The sequence below is a fragment of the Sus scrofa genome, chromosome 1 (genome assembly GCF_000003025.6).
Source record: "Sus scrofa isolate TJ Tabasco breed Duroc chromosome 1, Sscrofa11.1, whole genome shotgun sequence".
Taxonomy (NCBI): domain Eukaryota; kingdom Metazoa; phylum Chordata; class Mammalia; order Artiodactyla; family Suidae; genus Sus; species Sus scrofa.
Genome location: NC_010443.5, coordinates 100,341,660 through 100,368,503, shown reverse-complemented (window position 1 = coordinate 100,368,503; position 26,844 = coordinate 100,341,660). Strand labels below are relative to the sequence as shown.

Genomic DNA, 26,844 nt, shown 5'->3' with positions numbered 1-26,844 from the left:
CTCTAGCAATTATCAGGAGCAGATAGCCTAAAAAGGTCTTATTATGTATTTCCCTTACTAATCTGTTCTATGTTTCATGTTCAAGGACAAAATGCAACTTACAGCCGGCCCCACGCTTGTATAAAGGACAGTGACATTCCTGGGGGGTAATCACTTTGCCTTTCATCAGGATGAGTCCTGAGGCAGAAGCCTCCTCGCCTAGCTCGGGTAAGACAGCACAGAACATTCTCTGGGCTCAACATTCTATTAAACATTGTAGCTCAACACAATTCATTGATTGCTATAGATTATGCCAGTTGGGCTAGAAAATGTTTATGTAAGTTTATGATTAATTTTTGGAAGTAGAGGTATTGGTGATGGTGTGGGGGTAATGTCTCAGATAGGAAAGGTGTTTAAACTCGAACTTTAAAAAAAAACTTGTTTGCATTTATTTATTATTATTATTTTTTGGCTATGGCATGGAACAGCTTAATGTGAGATCTTGTTCCCAGACCAGGGATTGAGCCTGGAGTGTAGCAGTGAAAGTGCCAAATCCTAACCATTAGACCACCAGGGAACTATCCACTTGCATTTTTTGTTAGTCTCACCCGCAGCACATGGAAGTTCCCAGGCTAGGGGTCAGATTGGAGCTTTAGCTGCCAGCCTATGCCACAACCACAGCAATTGCCTGCAGCTCGCGGCAATGCCGGATCCTTAACCCACTGATTGAGGCTAGAGATCAATCCTGCATCCTCATGGATACCTGTTGGGTTCTAAACCTTCTGAGCCACAATGGGAACTCCCCTATTTGCATTTATTTTATGCTGAATTTACTTCTGCGCCACAAGTTTTTGTTTCTTCAGTTTCTTCTGGGATATCTTTTTCTTCTGTGCAACCATCTGCCGTTTTTCAGTAGGCCTCACTGGAAGGTGGTAGAGAGAATCACAGCAGAGCTCACGACCATGAGCTTTATCAATCCAGAGGCACATCTCAGGGGCTTTGTTCTCCTGGATGAGCTCAATGACCAGAGAGAATTGACATCAGAACAGCTCAGTTCAGTATTTCTCTCTGTATTTTTAAGCATTTGCAGCAAAAACTCACCACTCTTTTGGGGCCGCCGACCCTGGGTGAGCCCCACTGTTTGGTTTGGGCATTCTGCCATTGTGAGCATGGAGGGGCACGCATAGCTTCTGCAAAATGACATCTTTCGAGACATGGTGGCTTTTCAGATGTACATACTTTGACGGTCTGGGCAGTGAACATACAGATTTAAGCCTCTTGATTTGCATGATTTTGTGGGCTTGCTGGGTCAAATGAATAGCAGACTATTTTCAGAGATCATCTTGGGAAGAATTTGAACATACTCTTGCATCTCAGTACTAATAATGATTGTCAAGTAATAAAGTCAGGAAAACAGAAAATAGGACAGCCGGGGCTTGTGGGCTTGACAAGGAAATGGTTGGGAGCAGCTTTCTGATGATAGTTTGTAGAACTGAAGACATTTCGATCTGTTTCCCCATCCGGGCATCAGGACGCGCCTGCTTCCATGTGCCTGAGGGTATATGAGGATGAGGAATAAACCTGGTGCCTCTCCCTGTGGCATCTACTTAATTCAATAACATGAATAAAGTCTCAAATATTATTTGAGACAAAAAACACCATTGCTTTGTGTTGAAATAAATCAGATAGGTAGGAGAGTGAGGGGCCAACAGGGGCTGACATTTGAGAAGAACCTCCCAGAGGATGTCCACCTGCTGTCAGTGCCAGGGGGTCGGGGGTGGCGGTTGGTGGTGGTGGGGATGGTTCGTGGAGGACTTTGGGGAGCACAAGATTACCTGGCTCATCCAATGTCCTCCAGCTGGGCCCCCACACCCACTGTCCACCTATTTCCTAGAATGCCTTTCTTCTCTGTCTCTCCTGGCTAAATTGTTTCCCAGTTTAAACTAAGCCCAGGTGCAGATGCGCCTTCCTTGATGAAGGATGTCCCGATGGACTGCTCTTTGTCACCCCCTCGCTATGGCCCTTAGCGACTCCTATGGACACAAAAGACCAGGTCTCACATTCTCTCCCAGTGGTCTCCGGAGGGCACAGCGCCCCCTGTGGGATCTCCATAAACATGTGAAAGATGAGGAATGAATGAATGAGAAATTGACATTCCTAATCTGTGGCCAAGCAGGCAGCCAATTTTATTTGTTAGAAGTGAAAATCAAGAGAGGGTTTGCCCTGACCTGGGGGGTATTTCCTAAAAGAATATGAGAGGGAAAAAACTAAAAACCACCCCTTTGAAAGAAGTTTCTTGAAGAGCAAGGAAAGAGTATCTTGGAGTTCCCTGGTGGCTGAGCAGTTAAGGATTTGGTGTTGTCACTGCTGTGGCATGGGTTTGATTCCTGGTCCAGGAACATCCACATGGCATGGATGCAGCCAAAAGAAGAAGGATCTTCTGAAAACCAGACCTATCTTGATCAGTGACTACTATTTGTCATTTCCCAAGTCTAAATTGAAAGTGAATTGCTGATTGATTGAGTTCTGCCTGTTGCTTTTTTGGTCAGTAGTGCAGATTACATAATTGCCCTCTTTGATTTTCCCAGAGGCATCAGCCCAGTGTACCTCTGACAATAAGGAAATAATAATTGAAAGTGAAAATAGAGTTGTTAAACAATAAACTTAAGTAACTACAGTATGTGAAGGACATCAACTCATTACTATATCAATCTGTTGCAATCTGATTATCAAAGATCATGACTCAGCCATAAAAAAGAACAAAACAGTGCCATTTTCAACTGGGTAGACCCAGAGATTATTATACTAAGTGAAGTTAGTAAGACAGAGGAAGACAAATCATAGGATATCACTTATATGAGGACTTGAATTAAAATGCTACAAATGAACTTATTTATAAAACTTATTTATAAATTTCAAAATCAAAATTATGGTTACCAAGGAAGAAACTGTGGAGGTGAGAAGGATAAATTAGGAGGATGAGATTAACAGATATACACTACCATATAAAGAATAGATAACTAACAAGAACCTACTGTATAGCACAGGGAAATCTACTCAATATTCTGTAATAACCTATATGGGAAAAAAGAATGGATATGTTTAACTAATTCACTTTGTTATACACCTGAAACCAATACAACTTTGTAAGTCAACTATATCCCAGTAAAATTTAACAAACAAACAAAAGACCTTATCAAAGAAACTTCCTCTCTAATTCCCAGAACTGTGTTGTGTTTTAAGGCCGTGTTAGGAGGACCTTAGTTCTTTTGGTATCACATCCTTGTCTGGATGCTTCCCTAGTTTGTGCTGTGTCTGGGAATCTGGGGCCGTTTGCTATATCCATTCCCTTGATGGGAAGTGTTTAACAGGGCTGAATTTGAATCGTAAGTTTCCTGGGTACCAGTTCTGCTGGTACCCTGATTTTCTCTGCAGCTTTAAGCCAAAGAGGAAAACGTGTCTGCTCTTTGGTCTTCCCCTTTGGCAAATGAAGAAGATTTGCTTTCTCTGCCAAAAGTCTCAACACATGAATACAAAGAAACGTTACACCTGAGGGGTCATTAATAGCTCATCTGTTGTGTTTCTGTGCCCGTGGGAGGGATACAGTTCAGTCCTGGGTCACCAGTGAGACTTGACAGAGAATCCTTATCCTTGTAGCACAGATTTTATTTCTCCAGCTGCCTCTGTGCCCTGGTTTAATTTTATCTGCTCTTTGGTCATCCTGAGTACTACATGGATTGTTCAGTTCAAGGATATGACCTGTCCAGTCTCATTCCCACTGTTGGCAGATAAACTGACTCTGGTCTTCCTGAGAAGATGAAGGCTGACTGGGATGAACTGAACCTGCTCATCGTTGTCAGTTCATGTTGACAGATCCTCATCTCTGCAGTTGTCTCCCAGGTTCAGGCACAAAGAGGGGGCATCTCTCTGCCTCCTCCCCAGAGCTAATCTTGTCCCCTGTCCCCTTGACCCCTCCTTTAACTGCTTCCTAACCCACTTTTCAGTCTTTGCACTACTCATCTCTTAGGTCTCCCTTGCAACTGCTTTCCAATGTGCCCAAGCTCTATTCTATTTAAAAATCACACAACAAAACCAAAATGCCTTTCTGGACCTTGTGTCCCTTCTAGTCCATTTATTGCCGTCCTTTTGCAGCAAGATGTCTCCATGTCCTCTTTCCACATAGCCGCTGAGTTCTGCAGTACAGCTTCTTTGTTGAATTGCATTCTCAGAGGTTGCCTGGGTGCTCTTGTGTGCCCAAAGAGGCTCTTGTTTTAGCCTCATTTTTATTTTCTCAAGGTATCGGTTTTCTCTCCCTCTGCTTTTTTCTTCCGAACTTCCACTTGTTTCTGGTTTGTATTTGTCCACCTGTCTCCTGGTTAGAGTTCCCAAACTTGCCCAATGCTGAGCAGCGTAGCCAAGTGTCTAAGCTCTGATAGGAGCCTGGCTATGGTTGAATGCTAACTCTGCCACTAACCACATGACCTTTGGCAATGTCATCGCTGTGCTTCAGTCTCCCTATTCTGAAAATGAGGATCATAAACTAACAAGCAAGATAGTCTCTTATTTTTGCCCCAATATTTGGCACATAGAACTACTTAATAAACACTACCTATTACCATAACAATAAGCTCCTAGAGCTTTGAAAACAGAACTTTTTCTTTTCATGACATATGACCAGCCGTTATGGTGCAGTGGGTTAAAAATCTGCTGCAGAAATGAGGGTTCCGTCCCCAGCCCCCACACAGTGAGTTAAAGCATCTGGCATTGTCACAGCTGTGGTGTAGGTCACAGCTGAAGCTTGGATTCAATCCCTGGCCCAGGAACTTCCATATGTCATGAGACGCGACCATTAAAAAAACCTAAAAGACAAAAAAATACACATTGCCTAAGTTACCCAACAATTGTTATTATTATTACTATTATTTTGTCTTTTTAGGGCCACACCTGTGGCACATGGAGGTTCCCAGGCTGGGGGCCAAATTGGAGCTGCAGCTGCCAGCCTGCACCACAGGCACAGTAACGCCAACCTACACCACAGCTCAAGGCAACATCAGATCCTTAACCCACTGAACGAGGCCATGGATCGAACCTGGATCCTCATGGATACTAGTCAGATTTGTTCCCACTGAGCCATGAGGGGAACCCCCAACAATTACTTTTTATTGATAAATAGATTTATGCGCTTGAGTGGAGGGTCCAGGGAAGAAGGCATGATGGGGGAAGGGAGGCCCCCAAGTTCTGTAAGTACTGTTATAACCAGGTTTTTTGTCTTTTTGTCTTTTTTTTTGTTGTTGTTGTTGTTGTTGTTATTGTTGCCATTTCTTGGGCCGCTCCCGCGGCATATGGAGGTTCCCAGGGTAGGGGTCCAATCAGAGCTGTAGCCACCGGCCTACACCAGAGCCACAGCAACGCGGGATCCGAGCCACGTCTGCAACCTACACCACAGCTCACGGCAACGCCGGATCGTTAACCCACTGAGCAAGGGCAGGGACCGAACCCGCAACCTCATGGTTCCTAGTCGGATTCGTTAACCGCTGCGCCACGACGGGAACTCCATAACCAGGTTTTTTTTGTTTGGTTTTCACAATAAATCATTTAAACTGTTGAGCATTTAAATCAGTTGTTTCAGGTGTTTCGGCTCAATTTTCCCAGCCCTGAATTCCACCTATGGTATTTGCTGGGCAGGAAGACGCATCAATGGTTAAAGCTCTGGCTGGTGGTGCACCTACCAGTCACAAGGAGGCTGTCTGGCCTGGAACACAGTGTCCCCTCCAGAAATTAAATGCTGCCCTAACCCGCAGGGCTGCAGGCGGAGGCTGACTGGAACCCGTCCATTGAGTGATGCCGCCATCTAGTGGTCGTATGGGGAGCGGTGCTGGGCAGAGCCCTTTCATTTGGTGTAGGGGAGAGAGCCTCAGAACTGCAGTTTCTTTAGCAACTATGGGTAGGACTCGGAATGAAGGACGAATAAAGGGAACACAGCAAAGAGGAGGGAAAACACCTCAGCACTGTTTGGGGAAGTAAAGAGCACAAGTGATGCTAGTGCTCACCTAGAACAACCTTCCGGGAATCAGAGGACAATCCCCTCCCCCACTTTAACACATCTAAACTTTTTTTCTTCCCCCTCGTATGAGTCTCACTTTTCAACACTCTGTGTTGACCCGCTGTCCTGAATAGACCCTGTTTCACCTTCTCATATCCCTTCTTCTATGTTAGGAATTCAGGGCTGGGAAAATTGAGTCGAGTCATCCCATCTGGCTGCTACCCCGGAACTGCATATCTCCGCGTCGCCCAGGACCTGTGCTCCGGCCACACCCACCGCACTCATCACGTGACCGCCGCAGGTAAGGGCGGGCTGCGGCTGGGCCAAGGTCCACCTGGGTTTCCCAGTCCTTCCTGGAATGTCGCTGTGGTCGCTGCATCAGAGTTGATACTCTCTTTGTAAAAGGGTAGTGCGCAATGGCGATGAAGCCGTTTTTTTCCTCTCCCCAAACTATGTGAATCCATATATGATCAATAGATGGATAATAGATCATTATATTAAGATCGTAATATTAAGAGGTTTAGATGGGAGGGGTCTGAAGGGAAGATATTGGTGTTTCAAACTGAGGTGTCTATGCAGTGTGTCCTTACTTGGTCAGCAGGCAGGACACCGTCTAGGAGTTGGATATATTTTAGAACATAGTGATGCAAAATACAGACTTTGGGGTCTACAACTCTGATCTGCCACTACTAGATATTTTGCTTTCCTTGAGTTGTTTATATTACTCTAAGCCCCAGTTTCTCCTTCTCTAAAACAGACATAATTAAACCTACTTCTCAAGATTATTGTATAGATTAAAAAAAATACAGGAAAGGACTTTTCATTGAGAGATTGGGGCTGGATTATAGAGTTTATGGAAGAAGTTGGTTAAAGCAGAGGATTATAAAACATGACACATCCCTCAAATATTTTACCTCAAATATAGAATGTCCCCATCTTTAATGTAGGACCATGCCCTTTTCTTTGAACAAAGGTCCTCTCATTCACCTTTTTTGAGTTATCTTTCTTGTATAAGCCACATGCATATTTCATCTATGAGTTCTGGGTTTGGTTTCTCTCAGTGTAGTGAGAACTTAAAGACATCTGGGAAGACACGTGTAAAATCACTTTCTGCTCAGTTGTTCCAATTCCAGTAGATCACTCCAGATTATTAAGACTGTTTCCAAACCTCTGTCCACACAAATTCTAATTTGGATAACATTTTTTTTTTTTTAGCAGCTTCTCATTGTTGAATCCTTCCAAAATATTCAATTTTGCTTTCATAGAAGCAACTTCCTTTCTTTGTGTACTCCTATTTCATCAGTTTCTGTAGTATTTGTTTCACAGTTATGACAATAAATACAGCCGTTGTAAACTGAAGCATGTGAAATCTGGTGGAGCAGAAGTTAGCAGTGATTAATGCCATTCACAGAGGGCCTGTGGAATATGGTTAACCTGACAAGTTGGGTGAAGCAGAGGTCAAGTGAAAGAGCTTTTCCTGCAGTGTATACTGAGTACTAATTGTAGTGGTTCAATAATGGTAGCTGTTAACATTACTATTATCATTAATAAGTTTGGTGTTGGAAGGATTGTTAGAAATCTAACAGTTTCTTTCCCTTACTTTATGGATGAGGTCAAAGTATTCTGTACTTTCAGCCTTCAGGATATAGCTTTTGGTTTCAATCAGTAAAAGGGTTATTGACTATAAAGCCAATATTTTGAGTCAAGAGGATTTAAATTTGCACAGGCATCTAGGAGTCAGCATAAAGTACAGAACTCACCTAAGCCACCCCAAATCCATGTCTGTTCAGGAAGACCAGGTAGAACCACAACGTGGCAAAGAAGCCAAGCTGCAGGGCTGCAGGGACAGAAAAACTCACCACTGGGGGCAGGGCTTTAGCACAGAAGGAAGGACTTCCCAGAGGGAGAAGGATTTGTTGAAGAACATGCACAGGGATGAATGAGACTACAAGCGGAGACTTCCTTGGGCTCAAGGTGTCCAGGTGGCCTCCTGGACTCAGTCACACTAGACGGGGCACCTGGGAAGACCAGAGCAACTCACCAGAAAAATCAGCAAGTGGGCTTGTAGGTTGAGTTATGAACATCTAAGAAATCTTTGAATCCATACCCTCTGTTTCTTTGGAGTTTGTTTACACCGTTCCTCTCTGATATCCTGTATTAACAGCTGGAAACAACCCTGCTGTCTGATTGGGTTGGGGTAAAGGACTTAATTTGCTGGAAGAGAAGGATGGAGGGAGAACGCTGCAGGCGGGCAGCAGAGCGTGTTGGGGAGGGGGGCTCTAAGAAGCTGCCATCTCAGGAGAGACAAAGCTCAGGTGAGGGGCTCTGCAGATGTGAATTAACTTGAAATTATTCTTTCAAGCAAACTTTTAAGAATAATATCCAAGAGGTGTGTACAGCTCAATGTGACTTTGATTTTAAAAGAGAAATTCCGTGTACTTACAAATAAATGCCCTCCATTCCCCAATCTCTGCAAAAACCCTGACCTTCCCCCTCTTGTGCCCTCTGACCCCTGATGTCGTCACTTCCAGGCTGACTCCTGCCATGTGGCCTCAGGTAAGTGGAGCATGCCATTTCTGGAGTTAGTTAATTTCCTGCGGCATATTCTAGAGGTTCCTCTACACCAGCGCATGTGCTGATACCAGGGACCTTGTGAAAAAGGGCAGAGCTTGGACCCTGCACTCCCTGAGGTTCTGACTCTGAAGTTATGGGGCAGGCCTGGCGCTTATAACAAGCTCTCCAGGGGATTCCAGTTCAGAGGCCCAGCTGTAGAGGTGAGAAATGCTTTGCTTTCCCTGTTCCAAAGGTGGAGATGAGCCCTGACAACTCGAGGTTGAACTAGATCAGTTTTTATCTTGTGATGGGGAGGTGAGAGGCAGTAGCGGAGCCCTGTGTTTTTCTAACCACACGCTAAATCTTCCATGCAGGGTGCTTAGTCCTCATTTATTTTGCTCTGCTTGAGAGCCTTCCAGTGATCTAAAAATTCTAGGTATGCCTTTTTTTTTTTTTTTTTTTTTTTTTTGTCTTTTTTGCCATTTCTTGGGCCGCTCCTGTGGCATATGGAGGTTCCCAGGCTAGGGGTCGAATCGGAGCTGTAGCCACCAGCCTACGCCAGAGCCACAGCAACGCAGGATCCGAGCCGCGTCTGCGACCTACACCACAGCTCACGGCAACGCCGGAACCTTGACCCACTGAGCAAAGCCAGGGATCGAACCCACAACCTCATGGTTTCTAGTCGGATTCATTAACCACTGCACCACGACGGGAACTCCTAGGTATGCCTTTTAAGAAGTGACAAGGCAAGGAAGTCCCCCTTGTGGCTCAGTGGTAACAAGCCCTACTAGTATCCATGAGGATGTGGGTTTGATCCCTGGCCTTGCTCAGTGGGTCAAGGATCTGGTGTTGCTGTGAGCTGTGGTGTAGGTCACAGATGTGGCCGGGATCTTGCCGTGGCTGTGGCTGGCAGCTGCAGCTCTGATTGAACTCCTAGCCTGGGAATTTCCATATGCCGAAAGTGCGGCCCTAAAAAACAAACAAACAAAAAAAAGTGACAAGGCAGGATGCCTGGCTTCTGAGGCCTGGACAAGGGGATGTGGGTGGCCAAAGCCCTCAGCTGCTATGCTAATCCTGCAGGAGAAGATCAGTGCCCAGTGCAAAGGACAGGGATCTTTTGCTTCCCAATGGAGAGAAGCTTCAGGCATGATTTTCTTATGCCTCAAAACAGGCACTCTAGCTGCTTTTTCAGGAGGCCTGTGCCCTCCTTGCGGAGCCACCCTCAGCTCAAGGGAGCTTTGCTGCTTCTCAGCTTCCCATACGCATTGTCTGGCACCTGTCAGCTCAGATCCAGAGCATTCCACTTGAGAGGCAGGTTCCATTGTGTCCAGAAATGCCCCCAAAGAAACAACCAAATGTGGTTTTTGCCTTGGTGTGAATTTTTAAACCCTTCATTCTGGAGAGGAATTGCATAGTAATACTGTGCTTTCTTTCTCCTGATGCTGGTTCTCAAAGTGTGGTTCCCAGACCTGCAGCATCCCATCATCACCTGGGAGCTTGTTGCAAAGATAGATTATTGGGTCCTGCTTGAGGTGTAGAGAATCAGAAACTCGAGGGAGTGGGTCTGGTAGTTTGTGGTCTGACAAGTCCCGCAGGTGATTCTGATGTGCTCTCAGTGTGAGAACCACTGTCTTACTATTAAGCTTATAGGAACACCCTTTTTACTCAAAAAAAACCTTGCTAGTTTGTAAGGGTACAATTTCCCGGGTTTTATTTGAGTACCTCAATGCAGTGGTGAGGGGATGACTGCTGGCCAGAGATGAAGAAGAGAGACGGGGTGAAGCGGTGTTTTAATGGATCTCTTGAGTGTCTTCTGACAGACCATTGCTGACACAAGCTGTGGAGGGGGGGATGTGTGGCAAAGATGACAGAGAAACCTCTTCATGTACCTCCAGGTCAAACAGAGTCATGTTCCAAAGCACAGCTGTTTTATCAGAACTGGGTTCTGTCAGTCACCTGCATTTAAATAAGTTCGAAACTCCAAAAGAATAGCCAACTTGTCCTGGTTTTCCCAGGACTTCCCTGGTTTTAGCACTGTGAGTCCCATGTCCCCGAAACTCCTCAAGGCCAAGCTCCAAAGGTGTGTTTTTTGCCCAGCACCAATCAAGTCTCTAGTTCTCACTGGATACTGACTAGGTGTCCTATGATTCAATTCAACTCAACTCAGTTCAATTCAATTCAGACACTATCTTGGAGACAGCGTGAGACCCCACAGGTTAAGGGTTCATCCTCCAAGACAGCCCCTCCCCTCCTCAAATTTTAGAGCCCAATTGTAGGTCCAGATTGTCACCTGTGTTTGTGATCAACCAGCTAAAAATTGAAGGTCCACACACACCCCTCCTTTGGTTTAATTAATTTGCTAGAGCCGCTCATAAAACTCAGAGAAATATTTTCCTTACCGAATCACCAGTTTATTATAAAAGGCTGTATAACTCAGGAACAGCCAGTTGGAAAAGATGCAAATGGTGAGACATGAAGAAAGGGTAAGGAGCTGCCATGCTCTTTCTGAGTAATAACTCTCCCTACATCTCCATGTGGTCACCAATCTAGAGCTCTCCATCCTTTTACTTCTGGGAGGAGGCTTCATTAACTATGCACAATTGATTCCATCATTCGCTACGGATTACTGAACACAGTCCCTAGCCCTTCTTTCCCTCCAGGAGAAGAGGGGGTGAGACTGAAAGTTCCAACCCTCTAATCACTGGATTGTTTCCCCTGGCAACCAGCCCCAACCTCAGGTGACCTAGGGTCACCTAATTAACATAACAGAAGATGCCTTTATGGCTCTAATCCTTAAGAAATTCCAAGGGTTTTAGGAGATCTGTGTCAGGAATGGGGACCTAGGCCAAATATGTTACCTCTTATAAGTCACAATGTCACTGGGCAAACCAAGATGACTGGTCATCCTATTGGAATTACTCAGGGAGTTTTAAAAATGACTGATGCCTGGGCCCACCTCCAGAGATGATGAGAGACTTGGTCTGGGGTGTAGACAGGGCATTAAAGTGCTTAAAACTGGAGTGTCTGTTGTGGCTCAGTGGTTAACGAATCTGACTAGGAACCATGAGGTTGTGGGTTTGATCCCTGGCCTCCCTCAGTCGGTTAAGGATCTGGCATTGCCATGAGCTGTGGTGTAGGTTGCAGCATTGCTGTGGTTGTGGCATAGGCCAGTGGCTACAGCTCTGATTAGACCCCTACCCTGGGAACCTCCATATGAAGCAGCTGCGGCCCTAGAAAAGACAAAAAAAGAAAAAGTGTTTAAAATTTCTGTAGGTGATTCTGAACCAGTTGAGAACCACTGCAGCTACTTGTCTGTCATTTCTCCTACTAAAAAAATTAAAAAAAAAAAACATAACAGCAAATAAAAGTCAATGGTATGGATGAAGTTGGAGCCCTCTACACACCATACACAAAGATTGACTCAAAATGGATTAACAATCTCAGTATAAGAGCCAAAATTATCAAAATCTTAGAAGAAAACATGGGGTCAATCTTCCTGACTTTGGATCTGGCAGTGGATTCTTAGATATAACACTAAAAGCTTGAGCAATAATAACAACAAGGAGAATAAATTAGACTTTGTCAAAACTAAAAACTATTGTGCATGAAAAGACATTATCAAGAAAGTGAAAATACAGCCTATAGAATGGGGGAAAATAATGTAAATCATACATCTGATAAAGGTCTAGCATCCAGAATATGTGAAGAACTCTACAAAAAAACAAAAAGATAAACAACCCAATTTAAAAATGAGCAAAGGATTTGAATAGACATTTCTTTGAAAAAGGCATACAAACCACAAACAAGCACACAAAAGAGACTGGTGGACGTGCTAAGCAAATCCACGATGACACAACACTTCACACCCACTGGGATGGATGTCATAAGAATAATTTTGAAAACTGGAAAATAACTACCATTGGTGATATGGACAAACCGGAACCCTTGCACATTGCTAGTGGAGATGTAAAAACCACTGTGGAAAACAGTTTCCAGCCACCACGGAAAACAGTTTGGCAGTATCTCAAAAGTTAAACATAGAATTACTTCATGACTCAGCAATTCTGCTCCTGGATATATACCAAAAGAATTGAAAGCAGATACTCAAACAAACACTTGTATAGCATTGTTCATGGAAGCATTATTCACAGTAACCAGAGGTGAAAACCACCCAAATGTCTATAAACAGATGAATAGATAAATGCATGTGGCAGTTCCAAATAATCACACATTATCCAGACATGAGAAGGAATGAAGTAGAAGTACTAATACATACTATGAGATGGACAAACCTCAAAAACATCACAACAAGAGAAAGCAGCTAGAAGGTCCTAAAGACAGAAAGCAGATTAATAGTTGCCAGGGATGTAGGGTTGGGGGGGCAGAATGTGGCGTGATTTCTGTTTTTTTTTCTTTTTACAGCCACACCTACGGCATATGGAAGTTCCCAGGCTAGGGGTCAAATTATAGCTGCAGCTGCAAGTCTACACCACAGCCACACCAGATCCAAGCCGTGTCTGTAACATAGACCACAGCTCAAGGCAATGCTGGATCCTTAACCCACTGATTGAGACCAGGGATTGAACCTGTGTCCTCATGGATACTAGTCAGATTCGTTTCTTCTAAGCCATGACAGGAACTCTATTGGGAGTGATTTCTTATTGGGTCTGTGGTTTTCTTTTGAAGTGATGATAAAGTTTTAGGACCAGACAGAGGTGGTGATGGCACAATGTTGTTAAAATAATTGTTACATGGATTTCATCTCAAAAACAAAAATCACTCGTTCACTTTTATCTACAAAATTCAATTAAAACTAAACTCTTTAGCAGTTAGTCCTTCACAGCTGGCCTTTGATACTTCTTGTAGCCTTATTTTTCAATTAAAAAATAAGGGGAAATAGGCTTCTCCCTCTCCTTTAAAGCTCACCCACTCTCAGTAGAACATCTCCACCAGCTCCTCCAGCCCACTGTTCCCTCTTATCTCTAGTCGCTCCCAACATTCTTGCCCTCAAAGTATGGTACTCGGTGTCACCTGGGCAGAATCTCCCCTGACTCCAGACCTACTGAGTCCGAATCTGTATTTTAACAAGATTCTCAGGTGATTCAAGGGCGCATTAAAGTCTGAGAAGCCCTGATTTACACTAGTGGGTCTCCAATCAAGCTGCAGATCTGAATCACTTTGCAAGCTGTATTTACTTATATATTTTAAATAATATATACATATGGTACAGTGCAAACTGTATATATTGTAAACAAAGAAGAGCAAAGAGAATTGCTCACCACGCAGTTCTTCAAAGAATAAGTCCTAACTCGCTGCAGTCTTTGACTGACCGTGCACTTTGTGAGGTGATACTTCATTGAGGGGTTTTGTTTTCCAGCCACACCTGCAGCATATGGAAGTTCCCCGGCTAGGGGTCGAATTGGAGCTGCAGCTGCCAGCTTATGCCACAGCAACACTGGATCCGAAATGCATCTGTGATCTACATTGCAGCTTGCAGCAATGCCCAATTCTCAACCCATTGAGTGAGGCCAGGGATTGAACCCACATCCTCTTAGACACTATGTCGGGTTATTTATCTGCTGAGCCACAGTGTTAACTCCCCTCATTGTGGTTTTGATTTGCGTTTCCCTGATGATGAGTGATGTTGGTATTGCTCTTTTTTTTTTTTTTTTTTTGGTCTCTTTTTGCCATTTCTTGGACCGCTCCCAAGGCATATGGAGGTTCCCAGGCCAGGGGTCGAATTGGAGCTGCAGCTGCCGGCCTACACCAGAGCCACAGCAACTCAGGATCCGAGTCGCATCTGCAACCTACACCACAGCTCACGGCAACGCCGGATCCCACTGAGCAAGGGCAGGGAGCGAACCTGAACCCTCATGGTTTCTAGTTGGATTCATTAACCACTGAGCCATGACAAGAACTCTGGTATTGCTCTTTATCTTTTGATAAAGGTGGCAGGTTCTGGAGGACAGGCCTCAGGGATGCTGTTTCTTTATATTCTTACCCTGGCACAGGGCTCTGTGTGACAATGCTTGTCAATGATGAGGCTTCAGAGCGTATTTGTGGCTCATATGATTTTTGTTTTGTTTTAGTTCCATGGACCAAACACAGAGAAGAATGTTGGGCCAGCCCCTTTCCATCCCCACTGCCCAGCCTAAGAAGAAATCAATGATGTCTTTCTTTTCCAAGGTCTGAGACAAATTATTAGGAACACATGTCCCTTATCAGCAGCCACTTCATAATACATGTGCTTGCTTGTCTGCCTTAGTTCTGCTGGCTCCACTGAGGTTCCTTCTTCTGGAAAAAGTTTGATGACATTTCTTTTAACACAGAAAGTATGTTTAAAGAGTAACAAGAAGATGAGTGCGGAAGAATTTGGCTTGCTGTAAACTTAATAATAAAAATATAGAATGAACTGCAGTGAATATTCAGAAATACTGATGACACTTGCTAATCACCAAACACCAAATAGGGCTGTGGGTCTCATCTCCAGCAAGCCCTGTCCACCTCCCCCAACTACTAAGGATGGCGAGGAGGTGGGTTTTTCTTGGATCTTGTCTGGATCTTGCATCCTCTTGGTTCTGACTCCAGCACATATTGCTATGTCCTGTGATGGACAAAACACTAGGGCTTTCATGGTATCAGGGTTCAAATGCTCTAATAGCCCATCTGTTGCCCTGCAGTTAGAGTTTAGTCTCTAAAGTACAGATTTCTGCATCAGCCACACAGTGCTTCCCAATTTGCACTATTTATGCATTTCTTTTCCTAATCTCAATTGCTCAGATGCTTGCATTCTGGGATAGAACATCCTTCAGGTGCCCTGAAATGTTTACAGATGTGCTTTGCTAATTGTGTCAAATGCTGAGATGTTGAGCAAGAGGAGCAGTGAGGATGACCCTGGGATTTAGTTACACTTCGGGCAGGGAGTGGGGGTTGGATGACATCATCTTGATTGCAGAAGGTTCAAGAGAGACTGGAGGAGAGGAGTTGGAGTGAACAAGCATAGACACATCTGTCCAGGTTTACACAGAAAGTACAGCAGAAACCTGGGGAAGAGCTGGGGAGGAAGAGGGTCAAGGAAACTCTTTGGGATGGAGGGACAGAGCTTACCCTGTCCTGTTTAAAATCCCTGTTCTCAGATCACAGTGACACTTCTTTTTTTTTTCATTTTTTTTTTTGTTTGTTTTTTCTAGGGCTGCACCCATGGTATATAGAAGTTCCCAGGCTAGGGGCCAAATCAGAGCTGTAGCCACCAGCCTACACCACAGACACAGCAATGCCAGATCTGAACCTTGTCTGCGAGCTACACCATAGCTCATGGCAACATCGGATCCTTAACCCACTGAGTGAGGCCGCGGATCGAACCTGCATCCTCATGCCTACTAGTTGGGTTCTTTACTGCTGAGCCACAATGGGAACTGTGACAGTAACACTTCTAAAGCTCCCTTTTCTCAGCTCTGTCATACCCACAGCTGCCCTAGGGCACCTCTCTCCATAATCCTCCCAAACCTATCTCAACATTAGTTCTGCATTATTTTCTCCACCCCTTTCCTCTTCTTCATCCACTTCTTCATTATGTAGATCAAACAATATATTTCCAGCACAAGTCAGGGGTCTTTAAGTGGGGGAGGACAGAGTAAAATTAAGCAGACAACACAGGATTTTCTTTGGAGGGAGGGATTAGGGTTGTTGGTGGGTATGAGTGACTCTGAACACTCCTAAATCAATACAATTTTGACTTGCCACCCAGGTCTCTTGGAAACTGAAGCTCCAGAAGCGGGAGCCTCTGAAGAATGGTGTTTTGGTCTTGGCAGAGAGAGCCCGGGACCCCAGTGTTAAAAAGCGTCATATGGCCATGAGAGGCCTGGGAGCCCTGGCCTGTGAAACCCCGGACAAGGTAGGCTGGCCTGGGGTCCCCAGCACTGGGAAGTGGTGCTTCAATATTAGTCGCCTCTGCTCTGTGATCCCCACGGGCCTGGCTTTTATTAGATTGCAGTTTTGCTGTGTCAGGGGTCCAGGTATGGCTTAGCTGGGTCCTCTGCTCAGGGTCTCATAAGGCCACCATCCAGGTGTGGGCCAGACTGCAATCCTTTCTGAAGTTCAAGGTCCTCTCCCAAGCTTGGAGGGCTGTTGGAAGAATTCAGTTCCTTCTGGTTGTAGGACTAAAATCCTCTTTCTTTGCCGACTGGCCTCCCTCAGCTCCTGGGAGCTTCCCTCTCACAACATGGCAGCAACTTCTTCAAGGCCAGCAGATGAGGTCCCCCACTTCTGTCTTGTATAAAGTGAAGGAACCATGGAATGACAGCCATCACCACTGTCATCTTTGCTGGGCCAGAAGCAGCTCACTGGCCCCTTCTGCACTCAGGGGAAGACGGTTGTACAAAAGTGCGCGTGACTCATCTGGGGTTATCTTAGGGTCATCCTGCCTGGTATCCTTAGCCATGGGCAACAGCTGCAGGCAGGATGAACACATGGCTGGACACCAGCCTCTGGTGGATTTAATTTTTCTAACAATTTATGTTTGTTTAGTAAAAGATGTTCTTCCCACTTCTTCCTTCAGCATCTGTCAACATCAGTGACCATTTCGTCTTATCCCTGTAAAGGTCCCCAATATGCCCCCAATCCATGGATCATCCAGATCCACCACCCTCCATGATGTGCCCTCCCCACCTCATCCACCCACAGGCTATGTTCTAGGTGCTCCTTCCAAAGACCAAGTTGGGCTCTTGGGTCAGGTTCATGGTAGCATTTGTATTCTGATGGGAGTTGTTGCAGCAGGTGCTGAAGAAAGCCACCGTCTCTTAGTCCAAGTCCTAGGTTCCTGGACGATGAGAAGACTAGTTGCTTTTTGACTCATGAGGAACAATTCCTGTGCTACTAATGCTTTCCACACCTTGATCACAGGTGAGAAAGTACAAGAAGATTGTCCTAGACCTGCTGGTGCATGGACTGTACGACCCTGTGAGTTCTGACGTCGTCCATGAGAGCTTGAAGACCCTGACCATCATCCTGGGCAAGATCCAGGGGAAAGGCTTGGGGCCCTTCTTCATAGACGTCACCCTTCAGACCAGGACTTTGCTAGATGATGTATGTGAGACAACACAGGAAGGTTTCAAGTTCTCAAAGTCACATGTGGGCCTTGGGTGGTGGGTTGCTCAGAAAATAAGGCCTCTCTTACTTGCTTATTTATTAAAAAATCTTGTTGGGAGACTAGTTCTGTGCTGGGGGTTGTGGAAGATGCAAAAGAAGTATAGGATCCCATCACCACCCCTCAAGGAGGTTTCCTTGTAGTAGGGAAGCGAGTATGGATACCTAGTGCTGATGCCCACATGTAGTCAGTGCTCTCTTAGAAATGTGACATCAGAGTCATCTGCACTTAGTGAGCCCTGACTGTGTGCCAGGCACAGTGCTAGGTGATTTACATGGATGTGCTCAGCTAACCCTCACAATAACCCTGTGAGGCAGGCCTTGTCACCATCACTTTATAGATGTGGAAACCAGGGCATAGAAAGGCTGGGTGACTTGCCTAGGTTCACATGGAGTGAAACCAGGCCCTCTGAGCAGGGCCCCCACTCTTAACTGCCAGCAGACAAGGCAGGCTGAGCCAAAGGGTGCTGGTACAGAGAGTGTGAGGTCTCTGAGACACCTTCCTTTCACACTCAGCAGTTGCAGCCCAGTTACACACAGAAAGACCAGACCTGTGGAACAGGGAGTGGACCTTGCTCTTACTCACAGAGCATCTCACGTGATCGCCCACACCTAAGTCCCCGGAAGTAACTCTGAGTGAGCCAGGTGTGTAGGAGGAAGGGAAACCCTGAAATCCTGACACTAGGTGCTTGTAGAGGAGCATAGGGCACACTAGGCTCTCCTCTCACTCCTAGAGACTGAGCACCTTTGCCCTGGGATGACAGTCTTCCCTGGGATATAAGCAGTGTCTCTCAGAAGTGTCTACACGTCCCTCTGGACTCACAGTCTTAATGTCCAGTGCTTGCTTGCCATGCAATTATTTATTTAATTTAATTTAATTTAATTTAATTTAATTTAATTTAATTTAATTTTATATTTTGCGTTTTAGGGCCATACCCACGGCATATGGAGGTTCCCAGGGTAGGGGTCAAATTGGAGCTATGGCTGCCAGCTTACACCAGAGCCACAGCAATGCAGGATCGGAGCCACCTCTGTGACCTATACCACAGCTCAAGACAACACCAGATCCTTAACCCACTGAGCAAGGCCAGGGATCGAACCCGCAACCTCATGGTTCCTAGTTGGATTTGTTTCCACTGCACCACGATGGGAACTCCAGAATCATTCTTTAAACTTAGGTTGACTATAATTTTTGATCAGAAAGCCTTTGGCTTGTAGAAACCTGGGAACACTCATGGGGAGCCGTTTTTGATGTTTTCTCCCTGTCCCAGCACTCGTCACTCCCCATCTGTGTTGTATCCCCATCAGAAGATTGTCAGACACCCCAGGGATGGCACCACCTCACACATCTCTGTCCATCTCCCAGACTTAGGTGGTGCTTTGGAGAATCAGGTCTTAGGAAGCATTAGTTGAACTGAATCACTCAGACACAGGCACACATGCACACACACAGCACTGGTAGCACAACGAAGAAAGTGCAACACTGAAGCAGTTTCTGTATGTATCACATATGCTTAAATTTTTTTTTTTAATTTTATGTTTTTTTCCCCATTATAGCTGGTTTGCAGTGTTCTGTCAATTTTCTACTGCACTGCAAGGTGACCCAGTCACACATACATGTATACATTCTTTTTTCTCACATTATCATGCTCCATCATAAGTAACTAGATATAGTTTCTGGTGCTACACAGCAGTATCTCATTGCTTATTCATTCCAAAGGCAATAATTTGCATCTCTTAATCCCAAATTCCCAATCCATCCCAATCCCTCCCCCTTGGAAACCACAAGTCTATTCTCCAAGTCCATGAGTTTCTTTTCTGTGGAAAGGTTCATTTGTGCCATGTACTAGGTTCCAGATATAAGTTATATCATATGGTATTTGTCTTTCTCTTTCTGACTTACTTCATTTAGTATGGGAGTCTCTAGTTCCATCCATGTTGCTGCAAAATGGCACCATTTTGTTCTTTTTTATGGCCGAGTAGTATTCCATTGTGTGTATATACCACATCTTCTTAATCCAGTCATCTGTCAATGGACATTTAGGTTGTTTCCATGTCTTGGCTATTGTGAATAGAGCTGCAATGAACATGTGGGTGAATGTGTCTTTTTCAAGGAAAGTTTTGTTTGGATATATGCCCATGAGTAGGATTGCTGGGTCATATGGTAGTTCTGTGTGTAGTTTTCTAAGGTACCTCCATACTGTTTTCCATAGTGGTTGTACCAGCTTACATTCCCACCAACAGTGTAGGAGGGTTCCCTTTTCTGCACACCCTCTCTAGCATTTGTTATTTGCGGACTTATTAATGATGGCCATTCTGATTGGTGTGAGGTGGTACCTCATGGTAGTTTTGATTTGCGTCTCTCTAATTATCAGGGATATTGAGCATTTTTTCATGTGCTTGTTAGCTATCTGTATATTTTCTTTGGCGAAATGTCTATTCAGGTCTTCTGCCCATTATTCAATTGGGTTGTTGGCTTTTTTGCTGTTGAGTTGTATAAGTTGTTTGTATGTTTTAGAGATTAAGCCCTTGTCAGTTGCATCATTTGAAACTATTTTCTCCCATTCTGTAAGTTGTCTTTTTGTTTTTATATTTCCTTTGCTGTGCAAAACTCGTCAGTTTGATTAGGTCCCATTAGTTTATTTTTGCTTTTATTTCTGTTGCTTTGGGAGACTGATCTGAGAAAACATTTGTAAGGTTGATGTCAGAGAATGTTTTGCCTATGTTCTCTTCTAGGAGTTTGATGGTGTCTTGCCTTATATTTGTCTTTAAGCCATTTTGAGTTTATTTTCATGCATGGTATGAGGGTGTGTTCTAGTTTCATTGATTTGCATGCAGCTGTCCAGTTTTCTCAGCACCATTTAATGAAAAGACTGTCCTTTTCCCATGTTATATTCTTGCCTCCTTTGTTGAAGATTAATTGACTGTAGGTGTCTGGGTTTATTTCTGGGTTCTCTCTTCTGTTCCATTGGTCTGTCTGTCTGTTTTGGTACCAGTACCACACTGTCTTGATGACTGTGGCTTTGTAATATTGCCTGAAGTCTGGGAGAGGTATGCCTCCTGCTTGGTTTTTGTTCCTCAGGATTGCTTTGGCAATTCTGGGTCTTTTGTGGTTCCATATACATTTTTGGATTGTTTGTTCCAATTCTGTGAAAAATGTCATGGGTAAGTTGATAGGGATTGCATTGAATCTATAGATTGCTTTGGGTAGTATGGTCATTTTTACAATATTAATTTTTCCAACCCAGGAGCATGGAATATCTTTCCATTTCTTTGAATCCTCTAATTTCATTGATTAATGTTTTATAATTCTTAGCATATAAATCTTTTACCTACCTTGGTATTCCCAGGTATTTGATTCTTTGGGGTACAATTTTAAAAGGTATTGTATTTTTATATTCTTTTTCTAATATTTCATTGTTAGTATACAGAAATGTGACTGATTTCTGAATCTTAGTCTTATATCCTGCTACTTTGCTGAATTTGTTGATCAGTTCGAGTAGTTTTTGGGTTGAGTCCTTAGGATTTTCGATATATTGTGTGTCATCTACATACAGTTACCATTTTACCTCTTCTCTTCCAATTTGGATACCTTTTATTTCTTTTGTTTGTCTGATTGCTGTGGCTAGGACTTCCAATACTATGTTGATAGAAACTTGTTTTAAGTCCTTCATAAAATGATTTGTGGTCTTCAGTCTTGCTGAGTGTCTGTGACCCCCCAGGTCTAGGTGAGGAGGCCCGGTCTAATTCCTTCTGGTTCACCTGGAGCTGGACAGGATCAAGAAACATGGACGTGAAAATCCTTTCACATGACTAGAAGACTGGGTCAAGACCCTGGTTGTCTGCTTCCTGCCGTGTGACTCTGGGAAAATAACTGAAATGCCCTGGGCCTCTGGCTCCTCGCCTGGGCAGGGAGATCCTTAGACCAGGTCTTACCTGGTCTCACCTGAAAGGGAGGAAGAGCAGAGCCACTGCCATGCAGTTGGGGGACAAACTTGTGAGTCAGACCCAAAGCAGGCAGGTATCAGGGAGGACACAGACCTGTTATTTCTGCTGCAGGTGAGAGAAACTCAGACCAAAATAAGGAGAAATGGCCTCGCCAAAATGCTGGGAGTAATCAGCAGGGGATGGGTTGAGTGAATTATGATACAGCCAAAAAAAAAAAAAAAATCCCTTTATTATTGATAAGGAAAAGGCTCCCAGATAGATGGCTGGAAGAAAAGTCAATGTGCATAATGGTGGGATGGTTCCCTTCCATTTGTGTAAAAGGTGAGAAAGGGCCATGTAATGTAATGTATGTATATATATTTCTTAATTTTCTGGAGGCCTACACATAAAATTTATGACTTTATGGGGAGGGAAATTTGATGGGAAGTGGAGAGAAGTAGGAAGGAGACTTATGATTTTATAAAGCTTTTTGAGTATTTTGAATTTGGAAGCATATAAATGTACTCGGTCTCCAAAACATTAAATAAGGGAGAAAGCTGAGAGGCTGGGAGTGGCACTATGGCCCCCAGGCTACCCTCTTTTCTGCTGGGGGAGAGTCACTGCAGACTCATTGTGTCCCCCAACCCCTGCCAGCTCAGTGCCTTGGACTAGCTCTGAGGGCCCCCCTGTAATCCAAAGTAAGGAACCAGGGCTGTGCTCTTCTCTGAGACACTTGACTTTCCGTAATGACCTGGCTTTGTTGTTTTGTTCTTGGGGGACCCACAGGAAAATGACAGCCTGAGGTACTCAGCCTTTGTCTTGTTTGGGCAACTGGCGGCCTTTGCTGGGAGGAAGTGGAAGAGATTTTTCACCCGTCAGGTGCAGCAGACTCAAGATTCCCTCCTGACCCACTTACAGGATCGGAATCCCCAGGTTGCCAAGGTAAGTCTGCGACTCTCTAGCCAACTGCTGAAACCTCTGGGCGGTTCCTAAAGGGAGTGGCGATGCCAGGCCCTAGGGTCCTGCCAGTTCCATTATGGATGCTCAGGGGAGTGTCCATGTGAATCCAGGAGAAGAGGCCTCCTCTGCAGATAGTTTCTCTCCCTCTCTGAGCAGGAGTGTTATTTTCCATTTGCTCTGGCCCCACCTGCCCAGTCCCAGCTCCTGTCAGTGCTCCACACACTCAGGGTAATGGGGGCAGGGGGTGTGCTGGGGTGCTGGGTTAATCTGTGGGCAGGAGTGCCTGTAAGAGGATGGATAGCTGTTCACATGCAGTTAGCTCTTGGCACTATGCCTGATACAGATTCCCCGGTCTAGGCTTCTTAGTGTCCTATGAAACTCTTGTTTTATTCGTGGAGAAAATGTGTCCTAACAGGGTTGGATCAACCTCAGGGCTGCTTTGGAGCAGGTGAGGGTTTCAAAATCATCAGGATCAAAGGGTTCTACCAAGTCACCTGTCTTCTTTAAGGTGGTGTGGGAGGAAGGGAGGGAGGCTGAGGTTGAGATTGAATTTAGGAATCTAGTTCCATTTTTTTTCTTTTTAGGTCTTCCCCTGCGGCATATGGAGGTTCCCAGGCTAGGAGCTGGCTGCCTGCACAGCCACAGCAATGCAGGATCCTTAACCCACTGAGAAAAATCAAAGATCGAATCCCGCATCCTCATGGACACTATGTTAGGTCCTTAACCTGCTGAACTATAAGGGGAGCTCCTCCAGTTCTACTTTTGATGAAATGATGACAAGGGCTGTGGGCTGTGTTAAACTGTAAAGCTTTGCCTCCCCCCCACCCTCCCGCTGCCATTTATAGGCATGGTCATCTTATAAACATAAATCCTTTAAGGCTCAAGTGTTCAAACTTCCCGGAAGTTACTGTCACACTCTCAATGGCCCCCCACCACAGATAGTGTGCAACCCTTTTCCTTGAGATTATAAAACATAAGAGAGTAATATTTCTCTCAGGCTTGCAAAACAACTTTTCAAGCCTGTTCTCCGTATCTGAGACCAAGGAAGGAATACAGCTTCTGGAGCGAAGAGGATCAAGTGAACCCTAAACTCTGCTGGCAGCTGGTGAGTGAGCACAGGCAGAAGGGCTCCCAGGGATTCACGCAGAAGGTGGTTGGGTACCCCAGGGCGTGGACCCCACAAAAGGACTTGGGCCAGTGATGTTTCCATTGACCCGTAATGCACTGTAAATGGCAGAGCGCCCAGAGACTTTTGCACAAACTACAGCGGCAGTTCCAGGTTAGCTCATTAGCTAAAGCAGGTGACCATGCCACCTCCTCTGAGAATCTGAAGGTTGTTTAGGCTCCTGCTCTGTATTTGACAGCTGCCCACACCGTCCATAGTTAGAGGGGTTTGTTGAATCCCTCCCTTACATGTACCTTTATACCTTTCTTTCAGATCCACTGTCATCCAGAGCTCCTGCAGTTCTTCTATGCAAATAAAATTCTCTAAACACAGGGTTGCTGGGAGATGGCTCTGTGTGCGCCCATTTGGGGAGGGGGACTGATACCCCCCTCTTTTAACTCTTCAGATGCTTCCGTTTGCCTCTTGTGATTGTGATGGAAAAGGGTTGTTGGGAGAGCAATTGATAGCAAAGATAACACTGTGGAGTTAATATAATCTTATCCAAAGTAAATTCTAAATAGCTTTTCTGTGTCTTGTTTTCTTCCCATGCAAATTTAATGGAAAGGTACACCCTGTCTTTAAAACATTTAAAGTACATGTTTTTAAAGTGCTGATTTGTCAGCTTTATTCTCCTTGAGTTTTTATCTGTCACCTATTTTAAATTTTATTTTTAATTTCTAAGGCTTAGGAGAATAACTGTTTTCTAAAGCTTTTTTTTTGTTTGTTTTGTTTAAATCTGCCATTGGTATTTTGCTATTTGCTATCAATACCTTTTCTTGGCAAGACCTATTTAAAGTTGGCCAGGGAACTGAGAAGGTGGTGTGGAGGGGGATCTTTAGCTTCTCATTGTCTTCAGCAGTCATTGCCTCCAAGATTATTCCAAACAAGAATTAACAAAGAGAAAGAAATTGATGAAACGTTTTGGAAAACCTCAAGCTGATGGTAATGTCTGGAGTAATAATAATGAGTGACATATATTGAGCATGTTTGTAATTTACTGAGCGCTCTCTAAGCACTTTGCAAGTATTATTTAATATTCATAACAATGCTAGGAGAATGATACTATTACTATCCTCATTTTGTAGACGAGAAAACTAAGGCATAGGGAAATTGAGTAACTTGCCCAAGATGACCCAGTAATTGAGGTAGCCAGAATTCAAACCCTGACTTTTGGAGCCTACAGTCAATCATGGTGTGATACTGCCTTGTTTTGGAATAATTAACCAATGGTTAGAAATGTAAAAATAAATTAAAAAAACCTGCCACCTCTCTTTTTGACTCAGTTGACTTTTGCTTTTATATGTACTAAGTGCATGTTTTTATTTCCTTTATGAGCTAAGCATAAATTTTTATTAATCAAGATTACATCAAATTTTTGGTGATCATTCCTAGTTAAAGTGGGGTCATACTACTCTTATAAAAAGTTTCAAGAAAAATCTCATACATAGTCCTTCTAACCAGATTGCTTCCCAGACTTCTCCTAGAAATTCTAATACTACTACTGTACTTGGCATTGGGGTCATATCTAGACTGTGTCCAGTATTGAAAAGGAAAACACAAGAGGGTCATAAATGCTTCAGAAGGATTTTAGTGTCAGTGTGAGAACTAGGAATTCAGTTTTTCACCCTGGCTCTCCAGAGACAGGACCATGTGACACAGATAGGGTGTGAGCTGTGGCCTAGGAGAGATAGGATGTGGGAGGTGGCAGACGGGACAGCTGGAGCCAGGCATGAATGTGGTTTCTTCCTGTTTTGAAATTTGGGTACTTGATGGCAGAAGCTCTTGGGAGTGACACAAGCTCAGGTGCAGGTGGGATGGTTCTGAGCTAATAGCCTTCTTCCTTTCCACAGGTTGGCCTGTTTGAAACTATGTTGCAAGACAGGTACAGAATCTGATGCAGTTCTGTTGAGAGATCAGTGATAGGCATGAGAAATGACTGCATTCCACTAGCTTTTAGAAAGGTGGTGGTATAGAGTGGGGCAGGCAGGTTAAATGCTCTAGAGTACAAACATTGGTGCACTTAGTGCTCCTTGGTTGATTACAATTGTGGAAGACGCTGTTTATCTGACTTTGAGACTCTGAGACTGTTGACTTTAAGACGGTTGCTTTGGCAGCCCCCCATGAATCATGGTCTTGTGTAAACCTCTCCTGCTTTAACCATTAGCATGTTCTGGAAGTGCATGTGCCAGTTCTACGTTATGCTTTAAGAGCCCTGTCAGCATTCTCTTTTGTACTCTGGGTGAAGCCAGCTGCCATGATGACCAGGAATGAAGAAGAATGACTGAAGCTCTGACCAGAAGCTAGATGACCAGGAATGAAGAAGAATGACTGAAGTCTCCATTTTGGAAGGAAGACCAAGCTTAGCACACGGAGATATCGTGTAGAGGAGAACTGAGGAGCCCAACTGTATGGTCAGGCCACTGAAGATGGCTGTCCTCTTGCACTCTGTGTGTGCCCTGCTCAACTAGCCCCTGCCTCACTCACAGGACCATCCAATCCTCTTAATTTTAAGGCTCACTTAGCCCCCGGTAGCTGATGAGCCCTCCTGACCTCAGTTCACCCTATTAATAGGAGCCTCCTTCTCCCCTGAGTAGTGAAGGTTGCTGGCCTTTTGGACTGTTGGCCACACACAGGGTGTTGCTCCAGGACTTTTATGTATGATCCTCTGTTCAGTAAACCATTGCTGTCTCTGTCACCGTCTCTGGGCTCTTTCTTTATTCTTAAGGCTGGGCAGCTACAAGGCTTACTTACAGGCCTGTGGGGTGCAGCCCAACACCAACCCACTGTGAGGTCTGAGACCTGGACGTGTGACACAAGTTGCCTGTTCCAGCCAGACCCCATTTGTTTGAGCTACCTCCACTGGGGTGCAGCCCAACACCAACCCACTGTGAGGTCTGAGACCTGGACGTGTGACACAAGTTGCCTGTTCCAGCCAGACCCCATTTGTTTGAGCTACCTCCACTGGCACCACGTGAAAAAGAGATAAATTATCTCCATCATGCCCACCTCAAAATGCAGAATTGTAAGTAATCATGTGAGTGTTAAGTCACTCACTTTTGGTATAGTTTGTCAC

The 26,844-nt window shown here is 44.6% G+C and overlaps 1 protein-coding gene across 4 annotated transcripts; it reads left to right on the top strand.

Annotated features, from left to right (window-relative positions):
- On the top strand, positions 149-26,464 carry MRO (maestro). Of its 4 annotated transcripts, none has more exons than XM_021100314.1 (8): positions 149-207; positions 6,196-6,323; positions 14,665-14,761; positions 16,323-16,469; positions 17,477-17,659; positions 22,433-22,588; positions 23,604-23,711; positions 24,045-26,464. In XM_021100314.1, exons 3-8 carry the CDS (start codon positions 14,669-14,671, stop codon positions 24,096-24,098), a joined length of 741 nt encoding a protein of 246 aa, XP_020955973.1. In that variant the 5' UTR covers positions 149-207; positions 6,196-6,323; positions 14,665-14,668; the 3' UTR covers positions 24,099-26,464. The 4 variants fall into 4 exon arrangements, with proteins under 4 accessions (XP_020955973.1, XP_020956014.1, XP_020955918.1 ...); XM_021100259.1 differs by lacking the exon at positions 149-207 and adding an exon at positions 5,653-5,923; XM_021100355.1 differs by lacking the exon at positions 149-207 and having other exon boundaries at positions 5,651-6,323.